Raw genomic sequence first — 12,189 nt, forward strand, 5'->3', positions numbered from 1 at the left:
AGAAAGAGAGAGAGAAAGAGAGAGAGCAAGGGAGGGAGAGAAACATAGAAACATTGATTAGTTGCCTCCCATATGCACCCCACAACCTAGGTATGTGCCCTGATTGGAAATCAAACCCACAACCTTTTGGTGTATGGGACGATGTTTCAGTCTAACCAATTGAACCACCATGCCAGAGCAGGGTATTATTTCTTAAGCAATGGCTATTTGTATACCATTGTCACAATTTTTGCCATTTTTGTATACTATCTGAGCCAAAGATTGGCTTGAAGTGGAAATTCAAGGCTCTGTCTACTCTGGTCTTGTCCTAATCATTACCAACAGTGACATCAAAGATTGATGGTTGGTTCCATTTTTTTCTGTACACATTAAAATGATTAACATAAAAAGTGTTCATCTCTGTTCCCCCTAAAGTTATGTCATATACCATATACACAAAGCAAGTGTGGTGTGGGTAACAAACAAAGATAATGACATATCTTTATGTTTCAGGAGGCTAGCTTCTGCTGAGCATGCCGGGGGTGTTGGGTGGGGTGGGATGGGGTCTAAGAGAGCAGTGAGAGGTGGCTCTGTGCAGTGGAGAGCTGAGTGGAAGTGGTTGTTTTGGCGGAAGAGACAGAAGTATTGAGAAGCTTTAGGACTGAGCCTTGATAAGACTGAGTGACTGACTGGTCATGGGGGATGAAACATAGGTGCCCTGGCTCTGGGTGTGGCCAGCAATCAGAACAAATGTGTGTTGTTGTTAACTTTTTTTTAAAGCAAGCTTTTGGTGTGGAGTTTCTTTCACCTGGGCTATGGACTCCAGTCAAACTTGGAGATCCCGTTGGCCACTGACTTAGCGTCACTTTTATGTGTCCCCATTTCCCATTTATACATTCTTGCATGTAGGGACTCTTGTTTTCTCTGTTCTCTTTTTCCCTTTTGATTTACCAGCTCCTTCAGCAGATCCTTCTCAGCTGCCGTCCTCTGTTCCTGATTTTGACTCTCCTCGTCTGCCAAGAGAGTTCCAAGCAGTGTTTGTGTCCAGACCAAGAGCTGGAGGTCCGTCTACTCCAGAGAACACAGTTATTGGGTTTCTATTTGTAACTTTGGAAAATGGCCAGAAATTATGATTTAACCATTTAAAAAATGGCTGTTTTTCCAATTTCTGGTTCCTCTATGGGAACATTAATTTGATTCCTTTTTACATGCCTGTTGGCCACCCTCAAGCCTTCACAGTTATAGCATCTTGAGAACTAATGCCTTGCGAGTTTTCACATTACCAAGTTTGTATTTCTTTGTCTATTATTTTTTTCTTTTTTGCCTTTTTATTCTCTACCATATGTTCTTCTTCCTCCTTTTGAGTAACTTAAGTTAATGATGAAGAATTATTTGTTTTATGTTTTTCCCCCATATTCATACAATCTTTTTAAAATAAAATATACATGTGTATACACACACAGGTTTTATTGCCATTGTTTTATAAAAATTGAATTACGTGTACAAATGTTCTGCATCGGCATTATCTCTCTTAGCATTACCCTGTCAAACCTTTCCAAGTTACAGTTCTAATAATTCTTTTTAAAAGGCTGCATTATATTGCACGATGCAGATGTACAAATAGTTGCCTATGAAGTAATACTGATTTTGTGCCCAATTTTTACCACTGTGGACAATGAAACAATAGACATCCTTGAGAATCTTTTTCTTCTAGATTTCCAGAAGGTTGGGTTGCTTTGTCAAAGAAAATATGTGTTTATTTTCAGTAGTCGTGGTCAGGTATTTTTCTAAAAATGTCTCCCAGCAGTGCAGGAGACTAACTACCCTTTTCTTTCTTGCTAACAATAGTTTTGAGTGTGGTTTTGAAGTTTTGTCAGTCAGGTGGGTGAGAAGTGGTGGCTCACTGTTACTTTAATTTGCATTTCCTTGATTGCTAATGAATTTCAGTATCTTTTTTTTTTTTTTACTGTTTGTTGACTAGCTTTACTCTTTTGTGCAAAGCCTTTTCATATTATTTGCCCATTTTCTTATTAGATTATTTTTCCCTTTGTCAATTTGTGGGAGCTCTTTGTATATTATAGTAACTAATTAACATTTCCCCTGCTTTCTGCATTTAAAATTTTTTTTCAAATTGTTTTGCCCATTATATTTGTAAGCAGAGATAATATTATTGTCTATTATAATATTACATTTAAAAATCTCTACATGATTAAACATCTTTTAACTGATGATACCTACCAATTTCTTGGTTTTCAGTATAAGTATTTTAAGATCTCCAACATTAGTGTGCATATGGTTTTTTCAATTTTCTTGTAAGATTTTTATTGTTTATAGTTAATCCTTTATTCCATCTGGAATTTATTTTGTGTGGTCTATGGGATAAGTCATGGATCCAATTTTCGTTTCTTCTAGATGGTTGCCATCTTTCTCACATATCTTTCTGGCCCTTTATCTCTGGGATGCAATCTACTTTCATTCCACTTACTGAGAATAGAGGATGCCCAGGGCCAAAACACATAGGACTTATTGAGAGCACTGTGTTGATTTGATTCTCTGGTTGGTCCTGGGACACCTGGCAGAGCAAGGAGTGGGAGAGGCCCTGCACGCTGGTGCTGTCCTGCTGAGGATGAGATGTCCAGCCTTCAGCCCTCAGCCCTCAGCCCTTATTACCCTTGCCTTAGATGAATTTGCCTGAATTTACAAGGATACTTAAGTCCACCCACATGATAGCAGATGTGCAAGTAATTGAGAGGACATTCTCGTCAAAGCCCACTCTTCTTTCCCTTCTCCTTCAAATGCGAATCATACCATTTATATTACTCTATAACTTGCTTTAAAAAAATTTGGCCATATATTATGGACATTGTTCCAGATCCAGTGCTGCAGTTACCATCAATGGCATCTTCCTGTGTAATTAAGAAAGAAAAACCAATGCCAGTTTTAATTGTATAATTTCATCAATTATGAGACACACTTGAATTTCAGAGATGTTAAAGTGGGAAATAAGGTGCTTCTTAGGGTTAAGTATGGAACCTCATTCTTTTAAAATTTCCCCATAATATTTCATGGTGTGGAGGTGCTGTAACTTACTTACTGTTCTCCTGATAATGAATGCTCTCATTGTTTCCAGTGTTGTTTTTGCTTTTGCTGTGTAAACAATGCTGCAGTAAAAATATTTGTGTATACGTACATCCTTGTCTACTAGTGATTTTATATTTAATTGTTTACTTAAACTTTTAATTTTGAGGTAATTATAGATTCACATGCAGTTATAAAAAATAATATAGAAAGATCCCATTTACTCTTTACCCAGTTCCTCCCAATGTATCATCTTCTAAAACTCTAGCGTTGTATTTAAATTTCCCTAGTTATACGTATTTGTGTGTGTGTGTATTTAATTCTGTGCAGTTTTATTACTGTGTGGGTTCATGTGTCCACCACCATAGTAAAGACACATAATACTTTCATCACTACAGCATTATAACCATGCCTACCGCACCTCTGTTCCCTCCCTCTCCACCTTTAACTCTTTTTCACCAATCTCTTCTTCATTTTTATAAGTTTGTCATTTCAAGAATGTTATATGGCCCTGGCCGGGTACTTCAGTTGGTTAGAGTGTCATCCTGATACTCAAGATTTGGGGTTCAGTCCCTGGTCAGGGTACACACACTCAACCAATGAATGCATAAATAAGTATAACAACAAATTGATATTTCTCTCTCTCTCTTTAAGATCAATAAATAAAAAATTTGAAAAAAAATGTTATATAAATGGAATCACAGTGTGTAAACCTTTTGGAATTGGCTTTCCCACACCCCAACCCCCCACTCAGCGTAATTCCCATGAGATTCATCCAGGTTGTCTCATGTATCAATAGTGTATGCTCTTTTTTATTGCTGAGTAGTATTATTCCATGGTATGGCTATACCACAGTCTGTTCATTCATTAAGTCATTGAAGGACATCTGGCTTGCTTTCAGTTTTCGGCTATTGTAAATAATGCTATTAAAAACATTCATGTATAGGTTTTTCTTATGTGAACATAAGTTTTCATTTTCCTGAGATAAGTACCCAAGAGTACAGTTGCTGGGTTGTATGATATTTGAATATTTAGTTTTATAAGAAACTGACAAATTGTTTTCTAGACTGGCTGTACCATTTACATACCCTTCAGCAGTGTGTAAGTGATCCAGTTTCTCTGCATTCTTGTTAGCTTTTGATATTGTCATGATTTTCTACTTTAGCCATTTTTATAGGTGTGGAAGCATAACTCATTGTAGTTTTAATTTGCATTTCCCTAATGGATAATGATGATTTTGAGCATATTTTCATGAGCTCGTATGCGTATCTCCTTTGGCGAAATGTTTGTTCATGTTTCTTGCTCATTTTCTAATTAGTAGTGCCTTTATTTTTAATAGGATAAATTACTAGAAGTAGGAATGCTGTGTCAGAGAGTATGGGCATTTAAAAAATTTGTATTTCTTGATCTCTTTGCAGAGATTTTGCAATTCATAGTTGTGTTCCTATCAGCAGTACCATGTATACATACTGTTGCTAGATCTATGGTTTTGAAAATGATTGTCCTAAATTGGTGTCTTAGTATTGTGATATTTTCTTGGCCATTAGTGGGATTGAATATTTTCTCATATGTTTATTGGCCGACTACATTTCCTTCTTTCATGGTTGGTTTGTTCATCTTCTTTAATTTTTATTTTTTATTTTTTGAGTTGCTTGTCTTTTTTCTTATCCATTTGTAGAAAGCCTTCCTGTACTGTGATTATTAATCCTCTTTTAGGTATATGCACTGTAAATGTTTTCTCTATCTGCTATTTATTGTTTTACCATATTTGTGATATCTTTTGCCATGTGAAAATTTAAAAATTTTATGTAGTTAATTCTATGAACCTCAAAATTTTGGTTTTAGAGTATCCTGTTCTGAGAGTCTTCTGTATTTTTCTCTATTATTTTTACAGTTTATTATTTTACACTTCTATTTTTTTCTTTTAAAAAATTCGTTTTTATTGATTTTAGAGAGAGAAGAGAGGAAGAGAGAGGGATAGAAAGATAGAAACACTGATGAGAGTGAGACATCAATTGACTGCCTCCTGCATGCCTCCTACTGGGGATCAAGCCCCAAACTTGGGCATGTGCCCTGACTGGGGATCGAACCAGGAACCTCTCAGTTCATGAGTCGATGCTCAACCACTGAGCCACACCAGCTGGGCAACACACACTTCTATTTTTCTTTGATGCATAACCCCCTGGAATTTAGTTCTGTCTGTGCTTTGAGATAGAAGTTTGCTCTTATTTTCTTTCAGCCCTGTAGCTACTAGTGTCAGAATCAGTGGTTAAAGAATCCACTCTTGCCCATCTGAATTAAGGTGCTACCATTATTGTATATAAGATATTTTCATATTTATTTGGGTTTTTTTGGGTCTCTGAACTGCTCCATCAATTTGTTTATCTCTGTACTAAAGCCACACTGTCAGGTCCTTCTTGTGATTATTATTGGAATTGTATTAAATTCACACATTAATTTGGGAATAATTGACATTTTTATTTTAAAATTTCCAGGAAAAATTTTTAGGAAAATGGTAATTCCATTTATTTTTATTTATGTATTTATGTTATTTATTTACTTATATTTATTTATTTATTTTTTAAAAATATGTCTTTATTGATTTCAGGGAGAGGAAGGGAGAGGGAGAGAGAGATAGAAACATCAACCATGAGAGTCATTGATCGGTTTCCTCCTGTACGCCCCCTACTGGGGATCGAGCCTGCAACCTGGGCATGTGCCCTGACTGGGAATCAAACTATCTCCTGGATCATATATCTGTGCTCAACTGCTGAGCCACGCCAGCTGGGCATGTACCACACTTAAAAAAAAGTACCTTTTTATTGATTTAGAGAGAGAGAGAGACAGTGAGAGAAAGAGAAACATCAATATGAGAGAGAAACATTGATTGGCTGCCTCCCTCACACGCCCTGACTGGGGTTCGAGTCCAAAACCTGGGCATGTGCCCTGATCAGGAATCAAACAGTCACCTTTTGGTGCATGGGATGACATTCAACCAACTGAGCCACACGGGCCAGGGCGAGGGGTACAGTTCTATAACACATCACCTGTATATTGTATTGTGTGTTCACTACCTCAGGTCAAGCCTTCTTCCATCACCATTCATCCCCTCTTTACCCACTCCTACCTCCCCCTACCCGCATTTGCCTCTGGTAATCGCCGTACTGTTGTCTATCTGTGAGGTGTTTTTGTTTGTTTTTTGCTTAACCACTTCACCTTTTTCACCACACCCCCCCCCCCCCCGCCCGCTTTGTCCTGTATTAATTGACCATTTGGTGTGGGTTTATTCCTGGGCTCTCTATTCTGTTCCTTTATTTATCTTAAATATTTATCTGACTTGTAGATTACAGCCAAGGATTATTTTCTGCCTGTAAAATTCATGGTTTAAAGGGTGTGAACCTTTTTGAAACTTAATTTTTAAAACATCAATGTAGGGCATGGCCCGTTTCAAATGGTCGTAATGTAATGGCCTTGCTTTAGCAAGACTAGTTGGTAACTGTACTGTCTTAAATATGAAATGTGGCTAATGTTATTAATTGACTGATTTTCATGGGTATAATTGACTCCATTCCAGGTGACACTGGAGTTTTCCACATGTGGATAATCTAGTCCATTTTCATGCATTACTTGGTTTTCCCCAAAAGGTTCCAGTAAAGCTGTAACACAGTGAAAGGATTAATTTGAAATATACCCTTCTGTCACAACGTTAATTTGATGCAGTTTGTAAAAATGCAGCATTTATTACTGATTCTGTTGTTCTAACAGTTACCATAAAAAAAGCACAGGATTGTTAGGAATCTCATTACAGACTAAGGTGGCAGGTTAAGCAGTCTTGAAATATAGGTCAAAGCTTAGGAGAACCAGTGCTTGCGGAATTTTATCAGTAAGCTAGGTAAGCGCCTGCAGTGTCCAGCTGTGCTGGTGCTGGTGGATACTTTTACATTCAGCAGGGGATTTATTTTAATTTTCATTTGTTAACTCCTTCACTCCTTTATTAAACTTTTACTGAGACCTTGAGGGGAGGTGTTTTTTTTTTTTGTTTTTTTTTTTTAACAGCTTAATTCACATACCATAAAAATCTATCCCTTATAAGTGTACAGTGCAGTGATTATAAATTATAGAATTGTGTAACTATCACCACAATCCAGTTTTAGAACATTCTCATTATCCCCAAAATTTCCTTGTGCCAGTTTATAGTTTATCCCTGATTTTACTCCCAGTCCTAGGCAACAACTGATCGACTTTCAGTTTCTATATATTTACCTTTCTCAACATTTCTTGGACTCATATGGTGTGCGGCTTTTGGATCTGACTTCTTTCCCTTATAATATTTTCATAGTTCATTCATTTCATAGCATGTATCAGTACTTTATTCCTTTTATAGCAGATGGTATTCCATTGTATCGATACACCACGTTTTATGTATCTGTTCCTCTCAGAAACAGCCGTATGCCTAAAAACTCAAAGTGATTTCCTTAATTGGTGCTTTTTGAAAACATTAAAACATTCACTGTTGATTAACTGCTTCACTTAATTAAAAAAGATGCCCCAATTCATTATTGTTTAATAAAAGTTAGAGTGAGGCAGCCAATCTCCCACAGTAATGCCAGGGAGCACTTAGCAGAGAGCATTCTGGGAAATAGGAGTCTGAGATGAGAAAATAGAGAGCTCCACAAAGCAGGTGCCCCTTTCATTTTGTAGGAATTATCATGTAACTGTATAAAGATGAGAAGAAATGAAAAACCTTAAGATGACATGGTTATAAATCTGTACCTATAGTGTGCTCACCATAAGCTAAAGGGCTGTAGATTCATAAGGTTGGACGTGTGTGCTCCTTAATTCACTAGTCTTAATTGATCTGGATTTGGATTACAAATTATACAAGATCTCCCTGGGGAGAACTCCTTTTGGTGATGTTCACCACAGTAGCCAGACATCCTGCTAGGTGCTGGGGCAGGTAAGATGAATGAGGCATGATCCTTACTGTCAGGGAGCTCAAGTTCACAAGAGGAGAAAGCTCTGGAAAGCAGACCAGTAACAGAGAGATTGGCCAAGAGCTGTAGTAGAAAGAAGCTCAGAATGAGGAAGCATTCAGGAAGGCTTCCTAGAGAGGAGACCCTTTAGCTAAGTCTTGAATGACCAGTAGCTCAGGTCAAATTGGGAGGTGAAAAGGGGACATGGGAAAGGTGTAAAGTAGAATGGCCTTCAGCAAGGTAGGCATCATAATGAGCTCATTATAGGACTAGTGCCCACCTGGGTTTTCTGCTGTGTTAGGTTGCTTGTGACCTGTGTGCATCTGGAAGGGAATGCTGCTGATGTAACCCAAACCTTAGGGACTGGGTTTATGCTGTTCACCTGCATTCCATTCCCCTTCAGGGCCTGAAGTTATCCAGAGTTGTTGGGGCAGTTACTGACTCAAGCCAAGCAAACTGACAGGGACTGCCGAGTTAATCATTGTATTAGCAGATGATTCGTTTAAAGGTATAGGCTATGGTTTATTAGGAGAACTGTAAACACAGCTCAGGGTTTTTTGTGTTTCCTCCTGAGAGAGGGCCTTGGTAAAGCTGCATTTTGGTATGCCTCTGTTTTGATTTAGATAGTTTTGGTGTCCCAGCTTTCTTTAAAAAAGTATATCTTTATGATTTCAGAGAGAGGAAGGGAGAGGGAGAGAGAGATAGAAACATCAATGATGAGAGAGTTGTCATTGATCGGCTGCCTCCTGCACATCCTTGACTGGGGATTGAGTGTGCAGTCTCCTGGATCTTAGGTCAATGCTCAACTGCTGAGCCACGCCCGGCCGGGCAGTGTCCCAGCTTTTAAGAAGCCTTCAAATGTGTGTCTGCATGGATAAGTAGAGAGACTAGAATATGAAATCTAATATTTAAGAGTGACATCTGCCCAGCAAAAAGGATTGTTTCACTGTGGGGGAGTATTCTGGGACCCATGGTTTAAGGTTAATCACCTACTTACCTACCCACTGCAAAAGCATTTATGTAGCACATGCTGTGTACCAGGTGCAAGGAAGCCAGGAAGACAAGGTAGGAGTTGGAAACCAAATAGTGTAGTTGAGAACAAGTGTTAGGTTTGGGATGCCAAATCGGCTTCCCTCCTGTGGAGGGCCAGCTTTGATCATTGGCAGTGGTAGCCCAGAATGCTGGGATGGATTAGTGATGTATGTCACAGACACAGAATGAGAGTAAATGTGTTGGTATTTGCTGATGCTGTGTTAGAGTTTTCTGGTGTAGACAGATGACTTGAATAAAAGTTGGGTTGGGGATGGAGAGGACTTTTGTCTTAGAATAAGCATGTTTGGTGGTATGGGGTGTAGCAGAAACTATCTTGGATCAGCATGGGGATGGGTAGGGCTGGAGTACAGATGTTTTTGCTAATTATGTACTTATTGTGTGCTGTCTCTTCAGTGTCTTTAAGCCTCAGTTTCTTTATGTGTAAAGAGGAGATAATGATTCCTGACTTACCTATATCATAATGTTGATGAGAGGAGCTAATGAATCATGGGTATGAACATATTTTACCACCCACAGAACAATAAACCCTTGGAGTATTATTATTACAGGTGTGGATTAGGTGGAGCAGGAAATGCCTGCAGTTAGGCAAGGTTGAAATGGATGGTGGTGGCCTCAGGGCCTTTGCACTAGGCCCCTCTGCCCAGCCTACTACTGCCTCTTGTCATATCCAGGTTTTAACTCCAAGGTTACCTCCATTCAGGCCACAGAATTTAAGCTGGTTTCTGCCCTGTCTCCACATACCACCTCATTCTGTTTTATTTTCTTCAAAGTTCTCATCAACTAAAATGGTTTGGCTAGCTTATTTGTTTGTGTATCTTCCTCCTGTTAAAACTGTGCAAATGTGGTGAGGCAGAGATCTTGTGTGTCTCATACCCACTTCATATTATCAGAGCCTAGAGTAGTACCTGGCACATAGGAATTCAGGATTTCTTGACATTTGTTGCACAAGTGAATGGAAAGGTCTCTGAAGTCCACAGACCCAACTTGGCTGGGGGCTCAGGAGTGCTGGGAGGATTGTTAAGAATAGAGTGTAGTTGCTGTGATCTCATCTCTTTGCAAACATGTTCCTAAATCTCCCATTTCTTTGGTTATTGAGAAATGAATTTAATTAAATGCACAGTAACCATAACTTAATTGAAAATTCTGTCAACTCTGGATCTGACTTCAAATGTAATGTCTTACAACAAAATAAAGAACAAGAATCAGGATTCATATTATTTCTTTATTGTATGTAACAGGCCATGAAATTACACAGTGTTTCCAACTTGTGAGGTTGGTGAATTCAATCTCTTAAAAGATAATCTTGTTCTTTAAACTACATGTGATATGAATTTGAGTTGAAATGTGTGAATTGGACACAATTAACACCCACCCCTCCCCACACCAAATTGATTTGCTTTTAAATTGGCTTTTTTTTTCTCTCCCCTGCTGCCTGGCACCAATTCCATTTTCCCTTGTTTCTTACGAATTTTTATTATGCTTTCACGAGTCTGATGATTATAGCAAGACTGTGTAGGGCTTCCCTGAGTTATGTGAAATGAACAGGCAGGGGGAGAGGTGTGTGGAGCGGCCCAAGGCAGTTACCTGCCTGTAAATCCAGGTGTCTAGTGTGTTCCTTCACACCTGGCAACTTACTGGCTCCTTGGAGATGCTGGGGCCACTCTGGGTGTTTCTCTCCCATCACAGGGTGGACTGATGAATCATTGGTTCTCTCACAGGGTCACCTGTCTCTGTGCCCAGTTTGAGGCTGTCCTGCAGCATGGCTTGAAGAGGAGTCGAGGATTAGCACTAACAGCAGCTGCGATTAAACAGGCAGCGGGCTTCTCCAGCAAAACTGAAACAGGTACTGCTTAGCTTGATGTGGTAGTCCAGAGGATGCTGACTTTTCTCCTGCTCTCTTTTATTTTTTAAAAATTTTTAATAGGGAGCAAAGCAGTCACTGTGTGGGACTGGCGGGGCGGGGCGTGGTGGTACAAAAATCACGTATAAGGATGTCTGACTTGTCAGTAATGGTGTTGTCTGGCATCTTAATTTAAATGAAGCCATCCTTTGTGCACAATTCTCAGACCCACGTGTTGCAGACATTAAGGGGCTCAGAGGCCTGCCGCCGAGGTGCTTATTTCACTAATGTGGTGTGGCAGTTTCTGGAAATTAATAATCTGTTTTAATATTATGCATGGTGGTAGCATGATATTTCATAATTAAATCTGTATTCAGTAACAGCAACAGAAACCACACAGGTCTCTGAGCTTATAAGTTCTGCTACCATCCATTTTAAAGTTGTCAAAGCATTTCCCATGCGCCATGCTCCTGTGCCTCTGAATGACAGAGATAATGCTGATAATAACTGGTAACACTTATAAGTACTTAGTGCAAGCCTGGCACTTTGCCCGTCTTCTGTATAAATTAACTTGTCCAGTTCCCACAACAGCCCTGTGAGTAGTAGGGACCTTTATTTTCTCCACTGCTCAGATAAGGCCACTGCTGAGAGTGATTTGCTTTGTACCTGACCCTTAGAGGGTATCCCATGATATGAAAACCATCCCGTGTTGATGATCTAAACAAGAGCTGTATTTTAAATATTTAGACAGTTACTAAATATTTGAATTGGTTATCCAGTTACCAGTGCTGCAGTTGTGCAGTCACCTGGACATTATTTAAATGTATTTAGCTGTTAAATGTGCTACCTAATGAAATAGACCTTCATGAAAACTGTGCAATTGTGTGCATGTGTGTTTTATGTGCCTTTTAACATTGAATATTGCCATTGAATGAAATGGATCAGTGGATTGAAGATGAGGTTAAAATTTTTTTCGTTAAATTCAACCATTTAGGATCACTTTTGGTATCCTAAAACATGGCAAATTATGAATAAAACAGGTACACATAAAACCAGAATAGAATGAAACAAAAACCATCCTATGTTCTCCTTTCCCCACATTTTAAAGAGCATGCTCTTTCAGACGCTGCTTATGGTTGTCACCCCAAATTCCCAAATCTTTCTTGTTACTGTGATGTTAGTGTCACTGCTGAGTAAAATGTGCCATTTTTGCTAGTTCCCCTCTTATCACAGCTGAAAACCAGTCCCCGCCGTGTTCGGTGGCGG

General features: G+C 38.9%; 1 protein-coding gene across 3 annotated transcripts in view; it reads left to right on the top strand.

Moving 5' to 3' along the window:
- SNX29 (sorting nexin 29) overlaps positions 1 to 12,189 on the top strand; it is a 456,832-nt gene that overhangs the window by 29,753 nt on the left and 414,890 nt on the right. For 2 of the 3 annotated variants that reach the window (XM_081133203.1, XM_081133205.1), the window contains exon 4: positions 10,802 to 10,926. The exons of the other annotated variant lie outside the window; for it this stretch is intronic. In XM_081133203.1, coding sequence (XP_080989329.1) covers positions 10,802 to 10,926 — 125 coding nt within the window. The remainder of the gene's footprint in view (positions 1 to 10,801; positions 10,927 to 12,189) is intronic. 3 annotated transcript variants of the gene reach the window in all.

This window comes from Miniopterus schreibersii, assembly GCF_964146895.1.
Source record: "Miniopterus schreibersii genome assembly, chromosome: 3".
In the NCBI taxonomy this organism is placed as follows: Eukaryota; Metazoa; Chordata; class Mammalia; order Chiroptera; family Miniopteridae; genus Miniopterus; species Miniopterus schreibersii.